Raw genomic sequence first — 26510 nt, forward strand, 5'->3', positions numbered from 1 at the left:
TCAGGTTACATATGCTTCAGGTTACAGACTCCGCTAATCCAGAAATATTACCTCGGGTTAAGAACTTTGCTTCAGGATGAGAACAGAAATCGTGCTCCGGCAGTGCGGTAGCAGCGGGAGGCCCCATTAGCTAAAGTGGTGCTTCAGGTTAAGAACAGTTTCAGGTTAAGAACGGACCTCCAGAACGAATTAAGTTCTTAACCCGAGGTACCACTGTACTGGAAGATACTTTAAACAGGTTAACAATATACAGAAGATTACTTTAACACCTGGCAATTGCTCTCTCTGCTTTAACTATTGTGACCTTCCTTTGTAGGCAATAGTTAACAATCAGGATGCAGTCAGGAGCAGAAAATGCCGCCCCAACATGTGACAAAAAGTAAAGATGTAAAAGTCAACTTTTCAAATGTTCCTGTCCATCCGGTGTTACTGTTGGGCAATTTTGAGATGGGAGCAAGGCTGATCATTTAAAACCTCCCTGATTGACCAAAGTGGGATTCCCAAATGGCTCTTATTTCAAGTATTGAATTGGAAAGGCGCTGTTGCAAATGAAACAGAAAGGTTGCAATTGTACAATTTCTCCCCAAAGGGAAGCACGCACCTGCCAAATCTTTTGTGTTTCCCAGAATTCCAACACCATAGCATTTAGCCAGAAACATTGGCATTGGTTCAAACTTTGGGGATTTTTGAGAATTTCTCCATTTGGGGGAAAAAAACCACATTTCTCTGATCATTTGAATGACCTCCTAGTAAAAGCAAATCAGGCAATGACTGTTTTGGGTGTGTTGCATCTCATGACATCTTGAGCGATATTTAGGATTGAAATCTTTTGAATTTAAGAAGGTTATGCAATTTGTTGTTGTCAGCTAAAGACGTTTCTATTCACCCATGTCATTTCAGTCTAGTATGGTAATATTTGCCCTGAACACCATTATAAAGTGTTGGTGATGTTCAGCTAAGTTTTACTCACATATATTAATGGACATGGGGCGCGGGTGGCGCTGTGGGTTAAACCACAGAGCCTAGGACTTGCCGATCAGAAGGTTGGCGGTTTGAATCCCCACGACGGGGTGAGCTCCCCTTGCTCGGTCCCTGCTCCTGCCAACCTAGCAGTTTGAAAGCACGTCAAAGTGCAAGTAGATAAATAGGTACCGCTCCAGCGGGAAGGTAAACGGCGTTTCCGTGTGCTGCTCTGGTTCGCCAGAAGTGGCTTAGTCATGCTGGCCACATGACCCGGAAGCTGTACGCCGGCTTCCTCGGCCAATAAAGCGAGATGAGCGCCGCAACCCCAGAGTCGGCCACGACTGGACCTAATGGTCAGCGGTCCCTTTACCTTTACCTTTACCCTGTGTCTTACTCTATGAGTATTTTAGTTTTGCATCTGTTTTAATCACTGATGTTAATTTTGTTGTTTCTCTTGTGCGGCACATCACTCTAGTCTCTGTTTGAGGAAGGGCAGTTCAAAAATACAATAAATAATAACAACAGCATAGACAAATAACTGCTCGTGTTAGACACACAGTGGTCAACAAATGAATTCTGGAGTACCCGGGCAAGATTTTCACTAGACAATAGAGAAATAGACAATAGACACTGTCAGTTTTCATTTCAATGCAGAAAAACTTTAGAAAGACAAGCCTACATCAGTCTCTTGCCTGGAAAGGAAATAATATCTATAAACATGGATATTGTAATTACAGCAAATACAAATGAGGACTAAATTCTACTTGTTAGTTTATTAACACAATGGGGGTGGGGAAGTTCAGGGAACTCGCACTTGAAAATACAATGACTAGAAGAGGTATAAAATAGTAAGCACTTAAGTATGACACACGAGTGACACAAATTGCTTCTGTACGTACTCGTCTACCCTTATCATAAGCCTTATTTAATTTTTTAGAGAAGCCTCCCAAAGAAAGTAATAATTTATCATTTGAAAGCATAGACATGTATACAAACAGATCTCTAGCATTTTTAACAAATCATGAAACCTACTTCTCCCCTCCTGCAAAGAGACTTTTTTTTTAACTTTTTGTTTTAAACATGAAAATAGATAAGGACAGACAAGAGAGAGCACTTATTGACAGACAGGAAAACTGACACAGGGAATCCTTTTCCAGAAAATGTGGTGTCAGCGACTCGTTTAGATGGCTTTCGTTTTTAAAGGATTAGATAAATTCACGGCAGATCAGTCTTATCAATGACATTCAGCCATGATATCTAGATGGAATCTCCATGGTCAGAGGCAAGAAACCTCTCTGATTTATTAAGTGCTGAGGACTAGCCACCTGGGATAGCTTCACCGTGCCTTAGTTTTGGCATTGCCAGCCTGTGATAAACAGAACTCTAAAGTCAACAGACCTTGGCCTGATCCGGTGGGGCATTTTTATGCTCTTCAGATGCACTGCCACCCTGACATTCATTTCAGTCATAGTTTGTTTCATTTTTTTATTTTTAAAAAAGGCATCTCTGAGCTGTCAAAGTAGCTCAATATAGAAAAAACAAGCATAGCTCTGTGAATGTTTCTAAAACTGCCTCGTTCCGAGTCAGCTTATATTACTACAAAGTGGAGACAGAACTCAGCACAAAAGGATTCGAGAGTGATCTTAAAAGGCCTTGCATGGGAGCCCAGTAACTGAATGGGGAAGATTCTACTTTCCCTCAGTAAAGCTGCAGCGGTACTAGTCTGTGTTAACTGCTTAAGCCACTGATGTAATTTCCGAGAGGGTTTTCTGATTGCGGTCTCTAAGCACTTCACTGATGACTGAAGTGGGGCTACAGCTCAATGATGCTAGATGCCTTGTTACATGATTCAATATGTTAACAGCTGGGAATTTGAGAAGCTGAGCTGGAGGAATCTAGAAGACCCTAGAAAGGACTGGATAGGCTCAATATCTGATTCAGTAAAGGCAGTTTTTTTTCTTCTTCCCTTGACTGTATGGGATTCTAGTTTGATTCTCCTATGCCTGCTTGTTTGTGAAGCTGGGTTTAGGTAGCCATCGGTTTCAACTACGTGTGCATTAACGGATGAGGTGGGTGATGCACAGTATTATTATTACGATTAATAATTTTAAAAAGAGCTTCCTCATCTAAAAAATAATATTTCCTCAAGTGTGAATAGGCCAAAAAGTTGTACAAAATCCAAAAGGGTGTTTTAACAGTCTGGTGGGCAGGGGGAGAAGTAAGGGAAATAAAGTTCACATTACCAGGCCAATTTCAGGCAAATCTTACTTCAGCCACTCACTCTCCACAGGGATTTGATATGGAGAGAAACAGCTTAATTAAGAACCTGGACTTATCCCCCCCCCCCGGCTCAATAGCAGAACTGTGATTCAAAATTACTTTTGTGGTATTTGGTTCCCTGTCAAGAGTTCTGCAATGTTTGAATCCGTCCAGAGCAAAAATGATATGCTACAGTTTCACAGCTCATGCTGGTTTCAGGTACTCTGCCTTTTTTCCCCCTAGGAGAGAGAGAGGGGGGAAAAAACCCTCCCCCTTTTGTCAGCTTAAAGGAAACAAGAGCACTAGGCAGCGTTTGTGATTGTTCTGGGTTTATACTAAGAGACAGCATTATTGGGGGTGGGGGAGCCCACACTGAAAAATTCAGAACCTTACAATAGCTAAAATGTTTTCCGTTTCACAAGTTACACTACACATACTACAAAAGTGCAGGGAAAGAAGCTGCTGATTTTAATTTTTTTTTCTTCCCTTTTGGTGACACTGAGAACTTTAAACAAATTTTGTTTTTTCGAAAGAGCTTATTATAAAAATCAGCTAGAAATGTATAGTTCCGTATCTTCAGGTCATTTCAGAATCTCTTCAACCTCTCCGTATGATTTTTCTCTTGAGGTATGCAAGAGCTTTTGTTTAAAAAATACACGCTTTTCACGTATAAAAAGATCTGGATTTTGCTTCACGTTGTAGTTTTAAAGAAAAGCAAACAGTCCCCTCTTCAAACAGGCGTTGTTCTCCTGTTGACCATGTTGATATGAAGTCCTTCGTTGTATTCCTTTTGAAGGAAATTGTGAACTTGAAGAAAACCCGCATCTTGCTCCATGTTGTAGCTTGCGGCCGTGGTGATCTTCAAGGGCTCCCTGGAGAGCGTGTACATGGAGATTTCGTTCATGGGAATGGAACCTGCCATTTTCAGGCCAACGGGCGAAACATCCCTGGATGGAGAAGGCTCTGTAGATCGAGAGCTAGATCTGGACCGCCTTCTCCTGTACCTATAGCTTGGCATCCTGGCATAAGGGGAAGAAGAAGAAGTGGTCTTAAGGAACTCCCTCTTGGTCTTAAACCTTAGCTCTTTGTTCTTTTCAATATAGATGTTCACAGCTAGGACGCCAACTGTTTCTGCCACAATGAAAGACAAGGCTCCAAAATAAAAAGACCAGCCATAATTGTATTGGTTCTTTTTGTCCTCATCCCGCTTGTCACTAGGATCACCTGCATTGCTGGATATGTAGACAATGATTCCTATTATGTTACTTAATCCTGGAGAGGGAGAAAGAAAGAGGGAAATTAGTCAGCTCGAGAGAATACTTCCATAACAAAATTATCCTCATCACAAGCCCTTGGGTTGGTAAGGATACGATTTAACCACAGTGAAGCAAAATACGACCAGCAATCTGTTGCACGGGTGGCCCATTATTATTATTATTATTTATTATTATTATTATTATTATTATTATTATTATTATTTTGTGTATACCGCCTATACCTGGTTAACAGCACAAAGTTACAGCATACAAATCACAAAATACATATTAAAAACAATCAAAGCACAGAATACATACTAAAATTACCGTATTTTTGTGTGTATAAGATGATTTTTTTTATTGTTAAAAATGTTAAAAATTGGGGGTCATCTTATACATGTCTTATACACAGAGGGGAGACGGGTGATTTGTGGCATCTGCGAGCAGGAGATTGTCATCGGCGATTGGGCGGGTGATTGGTGGCTGTGGCATGGCCTGCTGATGATTGGCTGCTACTAGGGCAATTGGGCGGGTGATTGGGCAGACGATTGGTTGCTTCTGCGAGGTGAGCGATTGCCGGCAATTCCCCTCCCCCAAAGCCCAACAACTCTGGGGATTGTCTTATACACGGGGGCATGTTATACACGAAAAAATACGGTAATCAAAACATAAAGGCAGTAAAACACGGCTTTTCACTCAGCGAGCTTACACCTTCTCCCAAGCACATTGCAAGTCATCCTCCAGAGAACTCCACATGTCTTTTCACTGCTGATTCTTGCACTGCCGATATCTACTCCAACTATCCATTGTCCGCTCACTGAAAGGATTTCATCTCGCAAGCGAACCTTCCCACATTCCCCCACTGGGCTGTTTCTCTTAAGTCGGTGACCCAGATGCTTCCAACATCCAGCAAAGGGCCTTTATGTCCCTTCCTCTTCTTCCCCACTCTCTGCTTTTCACCTTAGTCCCTCAGAGCAGCGATGATCCCAAAACGTCGGCTGAGAGCTTCTGTCTTTCCTGGATCTTTGGCTGGGTTTGTTTTGGTTCCTGAGGCAAAGGTGTAGGCCAGGGGGAAGAGCTGCAGCTCAGCGGTAGAGCACCTGCTTTGCATGCGAAACGTCCCAGTCCCTAAACAGCCCTTAAAGCCCTAAACGGCCTCGGCCCAGTATACCTGAAGGAGCGTCTGCACCCCATCGTTCAGCCCGGACGCTGAGGTCCAGCGCCAAGGGCCTTCTGGCGGTTCCCTCATTGCGAGAAGCAAAGCTACAGGGAACCAGGCAGAGGGCCTTCTCGGTAGTGGCACCCGCCCTGTGGAACGTCCTTCCATCAGATATCAAAGAGATAAACAACTATCTGACATTCAGAAGACATCTTAAGGCAGCCCTGTTCAGGGAAGTTTTTAATGTGTGACATCTTGGTGTATTTTTGGTCTTTGTGGAAGCCGCCCAGAGTGGCTGGGGAAACCCAGCCAGATGGGCGGGGTACTAATAATAATAATAATAATAATAATAATAATAATAATAATAATCTACAGGTAGCACTGGAAAAGACTCCTCGCTTGAAAAAACCCTGGAGAGCTAAAGCATGTCAGTGCAGACAACACTGAGTTTTGGTAGACTGGGTTGCCCCCACACCAATTCCACATACAGAAGACAATCAGGCTGACCGTTCAGCCTCACTGTATCACTGGCAATGGGACAGCACCCTACATTCAGGGGTGCCAACTTGAACAAAATATGGGGGAGCCAGGTAAGCCTTGCCCTGCCTAATCATTTGCCATCAGCTCCTAAGAGTTGGCTTTATGCCTCAGGCTGAATACGACACATACACACCTGTTCCACAATGGAGGGGAATGGCTAGGCTGGGGAGCTGCCACTTCTGCTCCCCCCACAACTCCCAGGACCTGCTGCCTACTTTGTAAGAAGACCTTGACTGATACCCTCCACTTGATGATGATGATGATAATTTATTATTTATACCCCACCCATCTGGCTGGGTTTCCCCAGCCACTCTGGGCAGCTTCCAACAAAATATTAAAATACGATAGCCCTTCAGATATTAAAAGCTTCCCTAAACAGGGCTGCCTTCAGATGTCTTCTAAAAGTCTGGTAGTTGTTTTTTCCTTTTACATCTGATGGGAGGGTGTTCCACAGGGCGGGCGCCACTACCGAGAAGGCCCTCTGCCTGGTTGCCTGTAGCTTTGCTTCTCGCAGTGAGGGAAACGCCAGAAGGCCCTCGGTGCTGGACCTCAGTGTCCGGGTAGAACGATAGGGGTGGAGACACTCCTTCAGGTATACTGGACCAAGGCCATTTAGGGCTTTAAAGGTCAGCACCAACACTTTGAATTGTGCTCGGAAACGTACTGGGAGCCAATGTAGGTCTTTCAAGACTGGTGTTATGTAGTCTCAGCGGCTGCTCCCAGTCACCAGTCTAGCTGGATTAGTTGTAGTTTCTGAGTCACCTTCAAAGGTAGCCTGACCAAGCTATAAGGCAGTTTCTCAAACTTGGGTCCCCAGCTGTTGTTGGACTACAACTCTCATCACCCCTGTGGTTCTGTTAGCTAGGAATGATGGGAGTTGTAGTCCAGCAACTCCAGCCACTGCCCACCTGATTTGACTGGGCAGGAGCCTGCAGGATGTGTAGAAGTTGGTGGAGGATAATGTGTGGCTTGGAATCATAGAATTGTAGAGTTGGAAGAGACCACAAGGGCCATCTAGTCCAGCCCCCTACATTGCAAGAATAAGCAGGTGGCCCTGTATGGAATCGAACTTGCAATCTTGGTGTTATCAGGCTTGTGGGCTATTGAGCTGCCCAAATGAACCCTGTATCTTGAATCTGCCACAGCAGATGTTTAAAGTGCTTCTTAAGTTCTTCTCGAAAATAAGGTGATGCTTTTGCATAGGAGAAACTCTCGACTGTTTTCTTTCTCTGCATATATTGCAAGTGCTGCATTCTCGTTACTCGCTCCATCTGTCAGAGCATGGCCTGGGGAAGGATGGATAGAAATTTGGCCCAGAGAGGATGTTCCGCTGTAGAAACTTTGCAAAGACACGTGCTGCCTTTCCATAGTAAATATAAATGCAGAAAGCAGCGCCCAACCCCTCCCAGCCCATACTACCGTGTGAAGAAAATCCATGAAACGGGCACAGTCAGATCGTCTGATAAACAGTGACCCATCTGCTGCATTTGGAAAGTGTGTCACACGGCAAATCACGGAGGAGACAGCCAAGCCCAGATGCACAAGCACCTTGTTGGGGACGGTGAGGAATAACATCCTCTCTTTTATGTGTGTCAGTCACTGCTGTTACGTAATTATCCAGGGAGATTTCTCAAGCCCCCGGCAACTGGAGGCGAAGCTCGTACACCCACGCGGTGTATGTTAAAAGTCCTGTGCTCTGAAAAAATCTAGCAATGTGTTCCTAGAATAATAAGCACCCTGATATTTAGGGTCACTTCTAGCACGAGCGGGAGATGTTCTAATCTCTGAGCTCTCGCCTAATGAGGAGCTGCGATGGTCTGCTTGTTAAGACAAAAGAGATTGAGACTTGCACTGAATGCTCCATTCTCTTGGGGACTCACATCATAATAATAAGAAATAGGGAAGTGGGCGGGGGGGAGGTAAGTAATTGCAAGACACTTGTTATTGGTCTTCTCTGCTGCATTCTCTTCTCCAACACCTTTGATTAAAAGGAAGACAAAATATGTATTTTAGGTCCTCCTTGGTCCATGTTCTGGTTGGACTACAGCAATGCACTCTGTGCGGGAATGCAGTTAGTGGGCCAGAATATCACCACCATGCAATGCCACTGCAGAAAGACTTGTAATTGTGCCCCTGAAGGACCAGATGCACAGCCTGGGGGTCATTCTGGACTCACAGCTGTCCATGGAGGCGCAGGTCAATTCTGTGTCCAGGGCAGCTGTATACCAGCTCCATCTGGTATGCCTCTACCTGCCTGTGCACTGTCTTGCCAGAGCTGTATATGCCCTGGCTATCTTCTGCTTGGACTACTGCAATGCTCTCTACAAGGGGCTACCTTTGAAGGTGACTCGGAACCTACAACTAATCTGGAATGCGACTGCCAGTCTGGTGACTGGGAGCGGCTGCCGGGATCATATCACACCAGTCCTGAAAGACCTACGTTGGCTTCCAGTACATTTCCAAGCACAATCAAAGTGCTGGTGCTGACCTTTAAAGTCCTAAACAGCCTCGGCCCTGTATAACTGAAGGAGTGTCTCCACGCCCGTCATCCGGCCATGATACTGAGCTCTAGCTCTGAGGGCCTTCTGGCGGTTCCCACACTGCAAGAAATGAGGTTACAGGGAACCAAGCAGAGGACCTTCTCGGCTGTGGCGCCCTCTCTGTGGAACGCCCTCCCAGCAAATGTCAAGGAGATGAGTAACTAGACAACCCTTAGATGACACCTGAAGGCAGCCCTGTATAGGGAAGCTTTTTAATGTGTAATGTTCTATTATGTTCTTGTATGTGCTGGAAGCCGCTCAGTGTGGTTGGGACATCCCAGCCAGATGGGCAGGGTATAAATAATAACATTAATAATAATAATAATAATAATAATAATAATAATAATAATAATAATTTCTGCCAGTTAGTTCCTGGACTGAATTCAGTGCATTAGTGATGGTATGCAAAGCCTTATGTAGCTTGAGACCAGGATACCCAAAAGATCCCCTCACTCCCTACAAACCCAGCTGATCACTGAGGGATGATCACCCAACTGATGCAGGAAAGGGCTGTCTGAAGATACAATCTCCTCAGGGAACCTTTGCTACAGGGAGAGGATTTTTAGTGTGGCGGCACCTGCCCTTTGGGACCTCCCCCTCTATTACTTATCAGAGAGGCACCATCTTTGTTGCCTTTTCTTGAAGTATATCGAATACATTCCTCTTCCAACAAGCCTTTTAACTGGAGATTTCCGTTCCTAGCTTTTAATCTTCATTGGTCTACAGAAATTGTGCTTTCTTCTATTGTTAACTCGCTTTGAGGCGTTTCGTGAGAAGCGATTCATCAATAAAATGAATAAATGATGACCTACCTGCTGCAACAAAAAGAATCCCAGCGCTGAGGATAATGTTGTTCTTGCTGCTATAAATCCTCCCAGCTCCGATGCAGAGCCCTCCCAGCAACAGTAATACTGTGCTTAGAATCGGAAACACGCTAGAGGCCCGGACAATACCTGAGACCCGGGGAGGAGAGAAATGAAAAAGCACAAGAGATGATTTATCAACTTCGTTGTTTCCTTACGGGGAAAAAAGAAGGAAGAAGAATAAGCGCTTTTGTGGCAATTGGAAATGTTAACAGCTATCCCTGTGGACCATTTATTTATAATTAAGATTTATACCCCACCCTTTAAAACGTATTGCCAAGGCAACCAAAGACAATGTATTAAACACACCTTGAAACACTGACTACCTTAAAATGAGCTGCAAATGGCAAATCTGCAAAAGAAGCGTTAGAAATGATGTTAAAAGGATTCACGATACAGTCCGATACAGTTTTTGGATAAACATGGTCTTTTGAGGGGAACGACCAAGGTAACAAATAGAGTCTCCACTAGGGCAAATGCGCCTCCCGTTTAGTTTTTCTAATGCGCTCTGCCATTTCTGCCGGAAAATTGGGGGTCATTACCATAATCAGCTTTCCAAAGCCGCCTTGTGTGGAAACATATTCTGGCAAGCTACCAGCTAGAGAGGTTATAAAGAATAACCCACAAATTAATGCAGGGAAGAGGCATGAAAAATGTATGAGCAGGGCTACTGACTGTGAGCTGCCACTTGATACATGTGGATGTAGATAATCAAGCTCGCTGACTATATGACAGCTGTCCTGGAATCTCCCTGCACCCTCTCTATTCATCTCCTCCGCAAAAGTAACAAAGCCAGAACACCTTGGGCTTGAAGATGCAAAAAGAGCATTTGGTGCATGTGCATCTTTTGTGTGTGCTTCACGCTGCTCCAATTCCTTTCTGAACCGTAACTGGGATCACCTGTTCCTCAGTTGTTGCTAGGTCCATACTTACACAGATTCGTTTTGTTCTCTACCGTTTACCGTATTTTTCGCTCTATAAGACGCACCAGACCACAAGATGCACCTAGTTTTTGGAGGAGGAAAACAAGAAAAAAAAAATATTCTGAATCTCAGAAGCCAGAACAGCAAGAGGGATCGCTGCACAGTGAAAGCAGCAATCCCCCATGCTGTTCTGGCTTCTGGGATAGCTGTGCAGCCTGCATTCGCTCCATAAGACGCACACACATTTCCCCTTACTTTTTAGGAGGGAAAAAGTGAGTCTTATAGAGCAAAAATTACGGTAATTCTATCCAGTCTCTTATTTTGGTGTTTTATTTTGAAGGCCAGATCCTTTCTGCCTCAGTGAACAGAACAAATGCCCTGATTTTCCAGGGGCAGCCCTGGAATTATGAAAGCCGTCCTGGCTTCGGATTTGATCCCGCAATGCCCCTATTTTCCCTGCCAGTGTTGCCTCTGCTGAGCTTGGGAAAAGGGATGACCTGGTGCTGCGAGGGAAGATCCCCATTGCCTCTCCTTGGCCACTGCTGCTGGTCTCCTCCCTTGGCTACTAGAGAGCGGGCGAACAGCAGCAAAGGCCGCTGAGGCCCAGCCCCACATGACATGCTGGCTCTGAGGGGCAGAATTGTCCTTGGCAGGAAGAAAGGAGGAGTGGAGCATAAGGAGTCTTGATTTAAAAAAAAAAATGCTTTGCGCATTCACATTGAATATTGCCCCTTTCTATTTGTCAGGACAGTGGAGGGCATGTGTGCTGTGTCCCGTTGGTGAAATGGTGGTGCACTCGCCCTTCTTTTGATAGGAAATTGCTCTGTGGTGGCAGCAGGGGAGGTGGGACCACAAAGAATGGGAGGTTGAGGGGGATCAGTTGCAGGGGAGTGAGAAATGTCCCTGTGGCTTAGGGCCCTCGTATTTATGGAACTGCCTCTCCTGGTATGCCCTGCAGAGGACCTTAAGGTCCATGAATAACCATAGTTTAGAGGTCCCGGGCCCTAAGGAAGTCAGATTATCCTCCACCAGGGCCAGGGCCTTCTCAGTGATGGCTCCAACCTGGTGGAATGCTTTGTCCCATGAGACCAGGGCCCTGCAGGATTTAACTTCCTACTGCAGGGCCTGTAAGACAGAGCTATTCCGCCTGGCTTTCAATTTGAACTTAGCCAGATCTTTTATTCCCCTTCCTTCCCTTCCCCTCCCCTTTTTATGAAGATTACCCACTCTGGGATCCCACAGCTAATTCTTCCTTGGTCTCCTCACTGGCCCAAATAGGAATAATTTAGCCAGCTAGCCCTGGTGATCACCTGATGTTTATTGGATGGATTTCCCCCCAAATTGATTTTTGAATTCTGAATTTATTGTTATTCACGTTTTATACTGTATTTTATGCTATTTTTGCTGCATCAATTAAGTGTTTTAAATTTGTTGTTAGCTGCCTTAAGCCCGGTTTTCTGAACTGGGAAGGGCGGGGTATAAAATAATAATAATAATAATAATAATAATAATAATAATAATAATAATAATAATTTTCTTTTCTTTTTTCTTAAATAATATTTATTAAAAATTTTAAGGGTTACAAAAAGCAAAAGTAAAAGTAATAACACCATATTAAACAAAAACAAAACAACACATCACAATAAAAAAAACACAACTAATCTTCCTAGCTTATCTTTCATTTGCTTGTTTCCTTGACCTCCTCACACTTCCCTTTTTTTGTATTCTAATTCAGTTAACTATTTCAGCAAATCCTTTCCATCTTTTCCAATTTTTGTTCTGTAATTTATCTCAATATAATGTAACTTTACTTTCCCTCCTTTCACCAATTAACAGTCTATTTTTTCCTAAACCCTTATAACATTTCTGCTAAAACCACATAACTTCATTCCAACATCCTTCTAACATTCATTAATTTTACAATGTTTCTGTAAATAGTCTTTAAATTTCTTCCAATCTTCCTCCACCGACTCTTCTCCCTGGTCTCGGATTCTGCCAGTCATTTCCGCCAATTCCATGTATTCCATCACCTTCATCTGCCATTCTTCCCTATTATTATTATTTTCATCTGAGGCATGTTGGAGGGCATGGAAGCATGAGGATGGTGTGTGTGTGTGTGTGTGTGTGTGTGTGTTTGGAGGCATTTTGGTGCACTCTGGCACTTGTCATGGTCTTCTGTGTGCCAGAAGCAGTTTAGTCATGCTGGCCACATGACCCCAGAAAACTGTCTGCGGAAGCGGACAAATGCCGTCTCCCTCGGCCTGAAAAGCGAGATGTGTGCCACAGCCCATAATCACTTTTGATTGTCATGGGGTCCTTTACCTGCTCAAAGGCTGAAAGCAAAAGGAACTGGAGATGACCAAAGAGGAGGCAAAGAAAGGCAAAGAAAGAGGGAGGGAGAATGAGAATGCATTTGTGAGAAAGAGGAAGCGAGAGAGAATGAATTGCAGTGAGGATTCATGATACGGGAAAAGGTGGCAGAGGGCAAGACAGCATCCTTTGAAGGATGAGAGAAAATATATCTCAAGCCTAGGAATGGGACCATAACAAGAGGGATCAATACTCCTGAGGATATTCTGCCGCTTTTTCACAGCGTTCTTTTGGGTGGCTTTTACCATGGGGCAATTGGAGTCTTGGTGTCTATTATTCTAAAGGGCAAGCTGTACTTACCCCGGTAAATGCTCACTGGTTTTCAGGAGAAGTACATCAGTGGAAGACACACAACTACCCGGAGGCTAAGCCACACTCACATCTTGGCTCTGCAATGGGGGAGGAAATGTATTGGGCACACAAGGCCCAAGGGTACCATAAAATGGCTGAAAATGGCCTTGGGCTAGTTTGGCTACAGGGCTATTTTATGCCTCAATCGTTATGTAGAAAGATGGCAACTGCTGTGTGTGATAATACCAATGATAATTCTGTTGATCCTGTGGTAGCAACACAGTGGGATATGCATGTTAAGGAATATCATAGATATTTAGTTACACCTGTCATGGCGAGGGACACAGAGGCTGAAATCTACAAAGGGCCACCAGAATTAAGATTCCACAGGTGATATATTTTCTAAACACAGCATGGCTATATTTAAATATTGTAAATGGTCAAACATCCTAAGAGGAAGCAGCCCGGTGATCTGCTGTACATTGGTTTTGTGTCTGAATATTGCATTATAATCAGGTTGTCTGTCAACCAGAGAACCCTTAGGGCTCATATTCATGACCCAAAGCAAATACCCTATGTGTCGCTTGCATAAACGGATTAACAGTGGTGGAGATTTCATTTGAAACAAGTCTGTTGGCTGCGGTTTTCTTATCACCCAGTGGTATTAGACAATTGCATTGGCTGGGGTAAGCCTTCCTTCGGATAGTGTGAGAGACACCATTGCTTTTTGCTACTAATAACTGTTGGGATGCTCAACCATGTTTAATATTCCCGTCATATTGAAATTGTCCTGAAGGATGGAGTTAAGGGCCCCCGAAGTATTATAACGGCTGTCAAAACGTTTGTGCAAGAGATGGAAATCAGAATTGTGAGCCTCCGGGCAATCCTGTTTAACTATTTTAATCTTTGTGCAGCACCTGGAGGTTTTAGGTACTTAATAAATATAATAATAGTAGTAATTGCTTTCTGGTTGTGACTCTGCGTGCGGCACATACATAATTACGAGAAAAGTAAAGTCCAGGATGCAACAGGAGTGTGTCCAAGTACCAGGAGTGAGTGGGGACAAAGGATTTGTGAGCGCTGATGCAAAATTCTGAACCCCGATCCTGACTGAATCTTATAGTAATTCAATCTTTTGAGTCTGTCTACATCAGCTCACAAGTAACTGAGATGTGTGGCACTGACATGTTTCTCCTTACTGGTAATAAAACGTCAAAACATCAGAATATGTAAAGAGAGCCCTTCCTCCTCCATTCCTCCTTCTTGCAAACATTTTAGAATCACTTATTCATTATGCCTCTTGGGAAGAGGGTACAGAAACATGGAGCTGTGTTCCTGTTCTGCAAGCAACCCATAACTCCTGCAGTTTAAATGCTCCAGTTTTCCATGGGGATGATGAGGGCCACAACCACAAATGGGGTTCCCCATCCTGGTTTGCAGTTCTTGCTTGTGTGCGCATGGGGTGTGTGTGTTGCATATTACTGGCTAACATCTTCTAAAAACAGCTGCAGGGCAGATATTTTGGTATGTATCGATGGCCAATGACATGGTGTGTGTGTGTGTGTGCAAATCACACTCCAGTAAATGTGCCAGTAAAGCTTATGGTGTACATTACACATCTGTGGCAGAATGTGGCAGCTGCACATTCCACTCTGCTTCCAGGCTACAACGAAAAGGCAAGATTAGCGATCAAGGCTTGCTAAGGTAGCTCTTTAAAGCCGGTGATAGGCTGGGCACAATTGAAAGAAGATTGTTTTCAGTGTAGCTGCACCTGCTGTATACCACAAAGAAGCAATTGGCCTCAGTCTCCATGATATCCAGTATCATCACTTCTACTCAGGCTCCTTCAGATATCACGCTGCAGTCTAATAAGCACAGTGCAACATTGCAATAACGTTGGCCGAATCTTTCTGCAGGCAAGGGAACGGAGAGTCATTTGCTTGGAAACAAACCCATCACCAGATGCATTTTGGGCACGAAAATATCTTCCTTATGCTCCTGTGCACATATGAACCACAGCTCCACCTGCCACTGGTGGTTTTATTTAGCTAGAAGCATTGATTGATTTTTGCTTAAGATTTTATTGATTTGTTAACCCCAAAAAAGTGCCAAGAAAGAAAGCAAAGAATCAGATTTTTAAACCACAAAGGGTCAGCGCCTGGAAGAATAAAAATGCAAAGAAACAGGACAGCTCCAAAGGGATAGTAAAGTATTAACTCATAGAAACAATCATTTTACAAATAATATGGATTTATAAAAATGAAAGAATGTTCCACCTGTGCATTATTCCAGCATTATTGATGGATTTTGACACGGCATTTAATTGCAGTTGTCCCCAAGAAGTGTTTGAGTTACTCAATGCAATACAGGCTGGATCTACAGTCAGGGAAAACCCCACTATAAATAACTCACGAATTAAACCATTATAACAAAAGGGGGGGGGGAACCACCTCTTTGTAAAACTGTGTAGACAAAGTTTTGTGCTCTACGGCACCATCTGGTGTAGCATGCTTATAATGCAGTTATAGCGTTGTAGCATGGCTAATGTAGCTGAGTCCACAGATAAAAATTGGTTAAAACTAGAAAATCAGAATTCAGTTATACTGCCCGCTGCAATAAAATAAGTGAAGTTCAGCGAAGAGAGGGGCTATTTGACCTCAGCTGGAAGGGAGTTCCATAAACCTGAACAGCTATGACTGAGCCGTGGGGGGGGGGATCCCCAACAGTGACTCCCCCAAATACCTCAGTGATCCGGCAGGGATGTAATGAGTCAGGTGGTCCTTAAAGTATCCTGGACCCAAATTGTTAAGGACCTTGTAAACTAATACAAGAAATAGTAAATGGAAAACTGCGTCAAGGCCTTTACATAGCAATTTTGTGCTCTGGATGCAAGTGCCTAGTGCCAGGTCTGACATTATAAGGAGACTGAAATCCACTGATCAGTGTCCAGGGCAGGCATAGGCAAACTCGGTCCTCCAGATGTTTTGGGACTACAACTCCCATCATCCCTAGCTAACAGGACCAGTGGTCAGGGATGATGGGAATTGTAGCCTCAAAACATCTGGAGGGCCGAGTTTGCCTATGCCTGGTCTAGGGCCAATAGGAGCTCTTCTCCCATCACAAATAGACAAGTCCATGGGGCGGGAGCATTCTGATTCTCTGCCCCACAACATGGTCGCCTCCCCTCATTTAGCTATTCAGTGTATAAAAAGTAAAGATTGATTGTATGCGGCATAAGTTTAAGTATGTGAGACAGATGTCATACCCAGTTTGGTCCTCAGAGATAATAGCGGAATGACCATGCTGTAGAAAATAATAATTTCATAAAACTGTACTTTGATTATTCTGTTTTCGTTTTAATATATGGCCTAGCTAAACTAAAAGGACCTGCTCCTGCCTTTTTGCAGTACAGAACTAGCTGCTTTTAGGTACTGTGCATAGTGAATGTCCGTTCTAGTACACCGAAGAGAATAAACTGTTAGAATCTATGGTGGCCATTGTGTGCCCGAAAAGAGAATCAGCTAGGCGTTGCAGTTGTGATTCATCTTGAATTGCTTTGTAGATAGATGAAGGAGGACGTTGGAAGACTTTTAACAAACAGGAAAATTAGTCTCTTAATGCCTCTTATCTTACCACGTTTAAGCTTTCTGAAGAAACGACCATCTTTCTCTAGCATATATCAAAATTTGATAGCTTTTTGCTCCTATTACTAAAATTAAAAATTACTCTCAGCTGACCTGGTATTAGCTTGACTTGAGCCTATGGTTTGTAGGAAAGGAAAGTGTTCTCCCATTGCGCAACATGTGCACTATATCAATTGGCATGGAAAAGGGAGAATATTAGAGTTAGGGAATCTCTAATTTTCTAAACATATTTCCCTCCTCTTTTAAAAGAATAATCTTTTTGGTTGTACTTAAGTGGCAGTTCTTACTGCAGTTATTGAATGGAACACGTGGAACTTAATAGGATATCTGCAGGCAGGAGAGTTTGTTCTTTTTCCGCTTTAAACTTCAGTTTTTGTCCTATCCTTTCATCTTGAATTCGGAAGAGTGATTTGAAAGCATAATGAAAGCACATGGTTCTGTTTTGCAGCATTCATAAGGACTAGTGGCCCAAGGCCAAACTAGTTGCTGATTTGTGTGCTATATGTCTCTTCACCTCAATATCCTCAATTTTATGACACAGCATGTGATTCCCTTCATATCATTGTCCATACACTTATATCCTCAGATCCAAGCAAGACAGAAAATGACCATTATATATATTTTTGTTAATTAGCATCTTACTCTCATTATTAAACTTGAATTAGAAGGGAACAAATAAACAGGACTGCATTTCACTATTCACACAAGTTTAAGCAGCTAAGGAGATGGAATAGATTATTTGGCAACTGTCCTAACTTGGATACACAATTAGAGTTGTACCAGTTTATCTGAACATCTTTCAGTTTCATTGTTTATTCTCCCCCTCCTCCTAAGCGCTTTTGGTGCTCTCTTGGGGCATCGGTATTATGGGAGCTGTAACTACCGTATACAATTAGCTTAAAAAATGACATCTGCTATCAACTGTTAAGTGCCACTTCCTTTCCTCCTACCTTATGCATAAAAAGTCAAGCTTCTAGGGTGTTGTGGAATGTTCACAAACATTCTAACTTCTCCAGCAGAAGCTGTCGGTGACAGAATGCTGAAAAAATATTTAACAAATCTGTGCGGGAAGCAAAAAATCAACTTGGCCCGGGAAATAACTTGCCGTGTGGAAGCAAGGATTTGAGGGAAAGAAGGATGGTGGGAGCAGAAACTTGGAAGGAAATAGTAGGCGCAAAGAATGCTACTATGAACTCAGGGAGATATTTCAGGGAGGGGGGAAACTTAATAATAATAATAATAATAATAATAATAATAATAATAATAATAATAATTTTTTATTTATACCCCGCCCTCCCCAGCCATGGCCAGGCTCAGAGCGGCTTACAAGCAATAATGAATGATGAATGATTACAAACTTAAAAACAAAAATAAAATACAACATTAAAATAATGGAACATTAAAATATTAAAATGTAGCCTCATCGCAGGAGGAGAAGGAAAAGGAAAAAAAAAAGAGAGAGAGAGAGGGAGGGAGGGAATCAAATTGGCTCCAAGCCAAAGGCCAGGCGGAACAACTCTGTCTTACAGGCCCTGCAGAAAGAAATCAGATCCTGCAGGGCCCTGGTCTCATGAGGCAGAGCGTTCCACCAGGCCGGAGCCAGAGTTGAAAAGGCCCTGAGCAGGAGGGAAATCTGGGGACTTTAATTTAATTTAATTTCATTTCATTAAAAGAAATTAATGTCCAGGATCATCATTAACGCCACACTTCTTGAAAGCCAGAGTTCCTGGGCAATGTTGGAAAAGCTGAAGTAAAAGGGCCTTTTCACATACATGAACAATAAGCGCTGGAGTTTTATTGTAATAATAATAATCATCATCATCATACAAGGGCAGGAGGGAAATCTGGGGACCAGACTAAACAGACAACATTATGTGAGGAGAGACAGAGGTAGTAGTGATGGGTGAATGATGCGTATTGTTCTAAATCTGTTGGCATCCATCTGTCTCGAGAGACAATGGAGTGCACCTCCAGGGGTGAAGCCCTAAGTGACCTCCCTGGGGCGCAAGCCTGGGCAGTGTTTATGGAGCTCCTGGGCTGCCCAGATAACAAGACGTCCCTCTCGGCCTCACTCCAAAGGAAAGCAGAGCAATACGTTTGGCACCAGCTTGGCTGCAGGAGTTTCTGGAAGGAGACATATCAGACACCATCCAACCGTCTTAGGGAATCCACTCTGGATTTGTGTAGGGTTTACTTCTTAGCCTTTTCTTTACCTGAAGATGTGCCACAACACAGAGGAGATTTAGGGCCCGTTTTCCTTCTCCTAGATGACCTACCTTCCCAGGTTGACGAGCCCCATTTGCCCCTTGTTTAAAAGTAGCCAGGCAAATATTTGGTCACATGTTTCCAAGTTATTGAAGGGATGCGGTTGGCGCTGTGGGTTAAACCACAGAGCCTAGGACTTGCCGATCAGAAGGTTGGCGGTTCGAATCCCTGCGACGGGGTGAGCTCCTGTTGCTCTGTCCCAGCTCCTGCCAACCTAGCAGTTCGAAAGCACGTCAAAGTGCAAGTAGATAAATAGGTACCGCTCCGGCGGGAAGGTAAACGGCGTTTCCGTGTGCTGCTCTGGTTCGCCAGAAGCGGCTTAGTCATGCTGGCCACATGACCTGGAAGCTGTACGCCGGCTCCCTTGGCCAATAAAGCGAGATGAGCGCCGCAACCCCAGAGTCAACCACGACTGGACCTAATGGTCAGGGGTCCCTTTACCTTTACTCCAAGTTATTGAAATCCTATTCCCATTCAGTGCTGCGGGCATCTGGGAAAAGTCCAACAACTTAGGTTTGTTCCTTTATGCATTTTCAGTGTATAAAACTGATTTAAGATGGAGTTAGAATGGCAATGATTAAGATGCTGGATATTTTACTTACGGAGAAGGTATTCAGAGCTGTCATGATCATAATCATTGTCTTCAGGGAAGTGGTTAATTCGAAAACAGTGTCCTTTATATATCCCTGGAAATGAAGAAAAACACAAAAGAAACAGATTGGAGCTTGCTTGGAAGAGGCCTGCCTCATGCCTGCCCTGTCCCCTGCTAAACAAACCAAGGGGAGTTAAAGCTTGCATAAAATGGTTCCTGTAAGGCTGGGATCTTGGGCTGAATTAGTCCATCATGACACCTACATATTCCACGGGGGAAGGGAGGATGCAATTTCTGAGAGTAGCTCTGTCTTTTTCATCCAGATCTAGTTCTGCTTTCACATTTCCTTTCCTTTCCTTTTTACGCTCCTGCTTTCACATTGTTAACTGCATCACTTGGATTTGCATGACAAGGGAGAGAGGGGAAGTTGAATTCAGTTCACATTTAAATGCAAAGTTACAGGATCTGCATTTTCCAAAGCAATACGGGAACTCAAGGACCGCCAACCTTTGAATTTAGCGTAAAGCGTGCAAAAAAAAAAAATGCATATATTAGTGAAAACAACATACAAAAACATGTTACATAAGGGTGAAAGGCTTTGTGAAACTGTACCTTAGGCAAGATTGCATACCAAAATGCTGCTGAATTTTCAGGAGGCCTTTATAAAACAAAACAAAACTGATGTAGAAATGTGGAGAGGCGAACTTAAGGCTGGAAGAATGAGAGAACCCCAAAAGTGACCTGTTCACCCTCCCCATTGCATGCCAACAGCCATAGGGGTGGGCGATACTTTCCCCCTACACTATGGTACTATGGAAAGTTGTCTCTCCCAAGTTGCGCAGAGACATGTTTCATGTGTCTTTCTGCAAGACTGCAGCCTCCTTTGTGTATTACAGTGGTACCTCAGGTTACATATGCTTCAGGTTACATACACTTCAGGTTACAGACTCCGTTAACCCAGAAATATTACCTCAGTTAAGAACTTTGCTTCAGGATGAGAACAGAAATCGTGCTCTGGTGGCACGGCGGCAGCAGGAGGCCCCATTAGCTAAAGTGGTGCTTCAGGTTAAGAACTGTTTCAGGTTAAGAACGGACCTCCGGAACGAATTAAGTAACTTAACCTCAGGTACCACTGTATATATGAAATCGAGTCCCTTGCCATAGGCCCTGCCCCTGCCTGACACCAAGACACTCCTGCTTGCTAGCCACACTCTCTTGATATCCACATGTTTAGTATGGACATCTGCAAAAGGGATGTGTAGGCCCAGGTCTATGCACATGACAGGTGTACAGGTGTGCCACAAGCCTGGGACCCTGAGGGGCTGGAGCCCAAAGGAGGATGCCACCTCAGGGGCGCAGCTAGCAGCACCTGCTTCCTTCCTACTTATGGAGCCCCTTCAGTGCACCTCTTCCCATCTTTTGTCCTCCATCACCCATCAGCAAAATCATGTCAGAAAAAGGAGAGGTGTCATGGGGGAGGACACGAAGCACAGTTCGCAGAGAGAGAGAGAGAGAGAGAGAGAGAGAGAGAGAGAGAGAGGCAACATTTTGCTGCTACCCACTCAGGGTCCCTCCATCAACCATCTACCACCCCCCATGAGTATACAATCCCTGGACCTTAAAAAAGGACCAAAGCATAGGACCCCTAAGGGGGGGAGGAAGATACAAAGAGGGGAAACAAATTGAAGGAGGGGGTAGAGGAAGAGGAAGAGGAAGAAGAAGAAGAAGAAGAAGAAGAAGAAGAAGAAGAAGAAGAAGAAGAAGAATTTTTTATTTATATCCCACCCTTCCCAGTTCAAAAACAGGGCAGCTAACAACAAATTTAAAACACTTAATTGTAAAAGCAGCATAAAATGCAGTATAAAAACATGAATAACAATAAAATTCAAAGTTCAGAAATCAATTTAGGGGAAATAAACATTAGATAATCACCGGGGCTAGCTGGCTGAATTAGTCCTACTTGGGCCAGTGAGGAGGCCAGGGGAGAATTAGCTGTGGGGTCTCAGAGCGGGTAATCTTCATAAAAGGGGAGGGGGAGGGGAGAGAAGGGAAATAAAAGATCAGGCTGAATTCAAATTAAAGGCCAGAAGAAAGAAACGAGAAGAAGAAAGGAAAGAGAGAGAAAGGGTGGGAGGAAATAAAGAGACAAAAGAAATGAAACCTTTAAAAAAGATTAAAGGACTTCCAATTTTCCATCTGTTGGTTACAACCCCCCCCCCCAAAAAAAAAAACCACCACAAAACTATTTAAGACATTCAGTCCATGATAACATCCATCTTCTCCACTTTCTGCTACGGTCTTCAGAGTCCTTATTCACCTTCCCACCATAATCTTGTGCTACAATTGTGCATTTTCAGCTCGTAACAAAGCAGACTTCCTTTGGGCGGCTGACCTCCAATGCTGATCTCATGCGGAGGAAGACTGCTCCTTTCCCGCTGTTATTTAAGTGTCTAGATTTGAGTGCCAGTTTTGTGAGACTCTGTCAGAAGACATTTAATGCTGTCATTACAACGTAAGCCATGCGCCAGGTGATTCAAGCTGTCCATAGAACGTGCCGTGAACAAATTGGAAGCATCGCATGGCGGCTTTAAATATCGTAGGTGGTCAGGGTGAAGGCAGCTGCCAGAGGTGGAAAGGAGAAGGGGAGAGAACATCAGGAGGCAAAACACACATTGATTTGGTCCTGAGGCTCTCAAAGCAGGCACTTGCTGCGTAGCGCAGGAAATTAAGCTTTCTTGAGGAAAAATACACAGAGGATAAGTGGTTGCCATCAGCCAGTTGCTGTCTGGCACCCTGTGAGTTGTGAAACTTACTCAAGTGCCTGTTCACATGCTGCTTATCTGCACATGTTGTGTCTTTGAGGCCTAGCTTTACAAAGTAGCATTTTACCAGAAAGTTTCACCTCACGCGGTGAAACAGGAGGCTCCGCCCCTTCCTTGGATGCCTATGGAGCAACTGCGAGGCGACTGGAAGCCATTTCCAATTAACTGCAGTTAGCACTGAGTCCAAACCCTAAACTGTGGTTAATTATAACTATGGTTTATTGAAAGGCATCTTCATAAGCAATGTTTTGCAGCTGGCTTTTTTCGGTAAACCACAGTTCAGAGTGAACACAATTTAGGAAAGCGTCTGATGAGCCTGAGGCTTGTTCATGTAACTATAAACTGTAGGTCTTTATCATGTCTAAATGCAGGGCTGTCTTAAGCATATGTGGCGCCAGGGTGCAAATATCTTCCTGGCGCCCCCCCTTGGTTGTCCAGTCCCAGGTGCGCAGGAGGGCGGAGCTGGCTGGCTGCCTCAGCGTCTTGCTGGCTCGGTCGCCCCCAAATTTGCAGCACAGCAGAAGAGCCCACCGCGGTGCTCCAACCGACGGGCGGGCTCTTCCCCGGACTCAACTCTCGGGCCCTGGACTCTCAGCCTGGCACCCTGAGAGCCTGGCGCCCGGGTGCCCCGCACCCCTAGCGCCTATGGGTAAGATGGCCCTGTCTAAATGGAGCCCCTGGCACTTTCTTGCAATTACAGAGTTGGATTGAAATATTTAAGCACCTTAGATTGATTCCTATGGCTTTGCAAGCAGAAGGCACCTCACACAATCAATGCTTTATCTTCCCTATCTGCAGCTCCTAGGAGAGATGCCCTCATAGAGCCTATCCAGAGAATTGGGAGTCCACCTGAACAGTGTGAGCTGTCTTGTTGGGGCTGAATGAGAGGGGGAATATCCCCTGAAATCAGGCAAAGGAATCTTGCAGCTGCAGAGCTCTGCTTGTACAGGATTTTCCTACCTAATTTCAGGCGATTTCCCCTTCTCATTGCAAGCCACATAACAGTACAGTCCACACCATTCAGGAAGACCGTCTCCAACCTACTGGAGGAGCTTCTCAAGGAGTAGGAGAGGGAGGAGGGCAAGAGAAAATTTGGTTGGGCAAGCTGCCTTCTACTCTTGCAGTCATTAGATTTCGATCTGCTAATTTTCTTTCTGTTGTTATGTCAGATACTGTACAAGCTGAAGCTTAAAACTGAGCATGTGCCTTCATTCTGGTGATTCACCAAGAAGGCTAACTTGAAAGAGGTCTCGCTTATGTGGATGCAGAAATGCTGGGATTCCTTTGCATCTGATCCTCACGAGACAAGATATACAGCCCTGTGCTGTTACAAGCTTGCTTGCTGCTCCCCCAGTTAACCCGTCCCTTCGGCTCTGAGATTAGTGGGTTGATCAATCGGTGCTGAAGGAAGAGGGCTTGCAGACAGTGTACATGTGCAGCCTGCAGATGTTGGTGACATGATTGTGGAAATCGTCGGGGGTGAACAGAGCACAGCAGTGAGAAGAACGACAAGCGTTTGGGAGTTACAGACAATGTCTGTTCTTGATGTGTTTGTCATTCTAATATTTGACTGAGGGCAGGATTTGAGGCTGACGCTTCCCATTTTGATTGGAGAGGTGACCAGAAACATGCAAGGCAACCTTTTGGCTCCTTCCTATGGTGCTGGAATTCTTCCCAATTCCCTCACCGCTGGCAGCAGTGACTGCCATTGTGATGGCCAACAGCCTTTTCTCCTTAGTGCCAAAGAAAGGAGCTGGGTGGCAACTGTTGTTAAAGACACATGGGGCTTGCAGTGGCACAAAACATTGCTAATTATTATTATTATTATTATTATTATTATTATTATTATTATTACTATTAATTTATAGCCCCGCCCATTTGGCTGGGTTTCCCCAGCCACTCTTGGTGGTTCCCAACAGAATATTAAAAACACAATAAAACATCAAATATTAAAAACTTCCTTAAACTTGTCTGCCTTCAGATGTCTTCTAAAAGTCAGATACAGTAGTTGTTTATTTCCTTGACATCTGATGGGAGGGCGCCACTACCGAGAAGGCCCTCTGCCTGGTTCCCTGTAACCTCACTTCTCGCAATTAGGGAACCGCCAGAAGGCCCTCGGCGCTGGATCTCAGTCTGAACGATGGGGGTGGAGACGCCCCTTCAGGTATACTGAGCTGAGGCCGTTTAGGGCTTTAAAGGTCAGCACCAACACTTAGAATTTTTATATATTTTATTTATTGCTTATGGGTCTGAATTAGGATGAGACCTTCTGAAAGATATATTATTCATTTTCCTAGTGGGTGGGCTTTGCTTCTTCTCTGAAGCATGAAGCTCCATGTGAAACAAGATATCTGCTACTATGTGTTGGTTTTTTTGCCTAATTAAAATGAAGCAGACTGCCACCAGGTAGCAACAGAAAATATACTGGCAGACACCAGATTCAACATTATGAGTCTTTGCTGCTTTCAGTGGTTCGTTCCCTCTGGAGTAACAAATCTCTTGCATACACACGGTGGCTTGCATCTAATAGCCCCTCCAGGCACAGTTTACACAACGAAAAAGTATATGGCAATTTTGTTTAGCTTAATCGTGTTTTTTTAATGCTTCCTATCTGATCTGAGACTTTGTGGTTGTTGTTTTTTTGTTAGGACTAAAGTTTTTTTGTGGCTGTTCCATTCATCAAAAATACCAACATTTAAGCAAGTGCTACAGCAATATGTGGGATTGGACAAACCGATTTGAATCTGTCAATCACAGTTTATCTGGTTCACATTTTTTCCATTCTTACATCTGATTCATCACATTTCTGCATCAGTTTGTGATTTTTTAATTTAAGTCCTCCTGAAAACTCATCAGCATTTTAGTGTGAATTCCCCCCTCTAACACATTTTGTATGTAATTCCCCCTAACATAATGCAGTTCATATTTATGAACATATGCATTTTGGTATACAGTCCCCCCAATCTTTCTTTTTTCCAAAATAAATAAATAAATAGTTATGGTTTTCAGTTATATACATTTCAATAGTTTTACAGTCATTTTAACATTTCAAAACTCGACTTCCTTCCTCCTCTTTCTATGGTTCCTTAAGTTTATTTTATCATTTTCTGCATATTCTAAATTAACTCAACTTATTCATCTACTTTACTCATCTACTTTAATTGTTTACTCTTATGAAACTGGAGGTTACTACAATAATCCTGTCAATGTCCTTATCTGTTTACAATTTATTTGTGCATATTCAGTACACCATTTCCATTCTTTTATTAAAAAAAATTGTTATCTTGATTTCTTATTTTTCCAGCAAGTCTTGCCATTTCTGCATAGTCCATAAGTTTCTGTATCCATTCTTCTGTCGCTGGGACTACTTCTTTCAATTTTTGGGCAAATAACATTCTTGCCGCTGTAGTTGCATACATGAATAAATTTCTATACTGTTTAGGTAGTTTTATCCCTATAATTCCTAGAAAAAAAACTTCTGGGTTTTTTGTTTTTTTGTTTTACAAATGTTATTTTAAACATCTCTTTCAATTCATTATATTTTGGTATAGTTTTTGGTTGGAGAACTGTATCGCAAGAAATCCTGAGAAGTGTGAATTTCAAAGCTGTTTTTCAGTTCACACATTGTGTCAGGAAGCCGTAATTAGGTCGATTCACATTAAAAGGCAAAACAGACTGAATTTCCTCCACATTCATAATGTTATGTAATGCTTTTTCATAACATTACCAAAGCAACACTTACCTGTCACAAAGCATTGTATTATTATTTTTTCGACTACACAAAGGTTCTGCTAGGTCAGTTAATGTGTCTAGCAACTCCTAAAACACACCCTCAGTATTTCTACCTCATCATTTCACTGAAAAAGCATACCATTCTCCAACCAATTTAGCTTATATTGTCTGTGTACATGTAAACACACACCTGCACAAATACCCCTTTGCGCAGAAAACCCTCCTGCTGTTAGATTGTAGAGGTGGCATAATATTTCCACACTGTCCTGAGCTCATACGCAGCCGTGCATA

At 43.5% G+C, this 26510-nt stretch overlaps 1 protein-coding gene and 1 long non-coding RNA gene across 4 annotated transcripts in view; one reads left to right on the top strand and one right to left on the bottom strand.

Moving 5' to 3' along the window:
* LOC307210142 overlaps window positions 1-26510 on the top strand; it is a 225798-nt gene that overhangs the window by 64095 nt on the left and 135193 nt on the right. The window lies entirely within an intron of this gene.
* Window positions 1718-26510, bottom strand: part of CACNG4 (calcium voltage-gated channel auxiliary subunit gamma 4) — an 89778-nt gene continuing 64985 nt past the window's right edge. The window contains exons 2-4 of the mRNA XM_079965644.1: window positions 19676-19759; window positions 9530-9670; window positions 1718-4494 (exon numbers count right to left, since the gene is read on the bottom strand). Of these exons, the coding sequence (XP_079821770.1) occupies window positions 3953-4494; window positions 9530-9670; window positions 19676-19759 (767 nt within the window). The 3' untranslated portion in view covers window positions 1718-3952. The remainder of the gene's footprint in view (window positions 4495-9529; window positions 9671-19675; window positions 19760-26510) is intronic.

This window comes from Podarcis cretensis, assembly GCF_951804945.1.
Source record: "Podarcis cretensis genome assembly, chromosome: 2".
In the NCBI taxonomy this organism is placed as follows: Eukaryota; Metazoa; Chordata; class Lepidosauria; order Squamata; family Lacertidae; genus Podarcis; species Podarcis cretensis.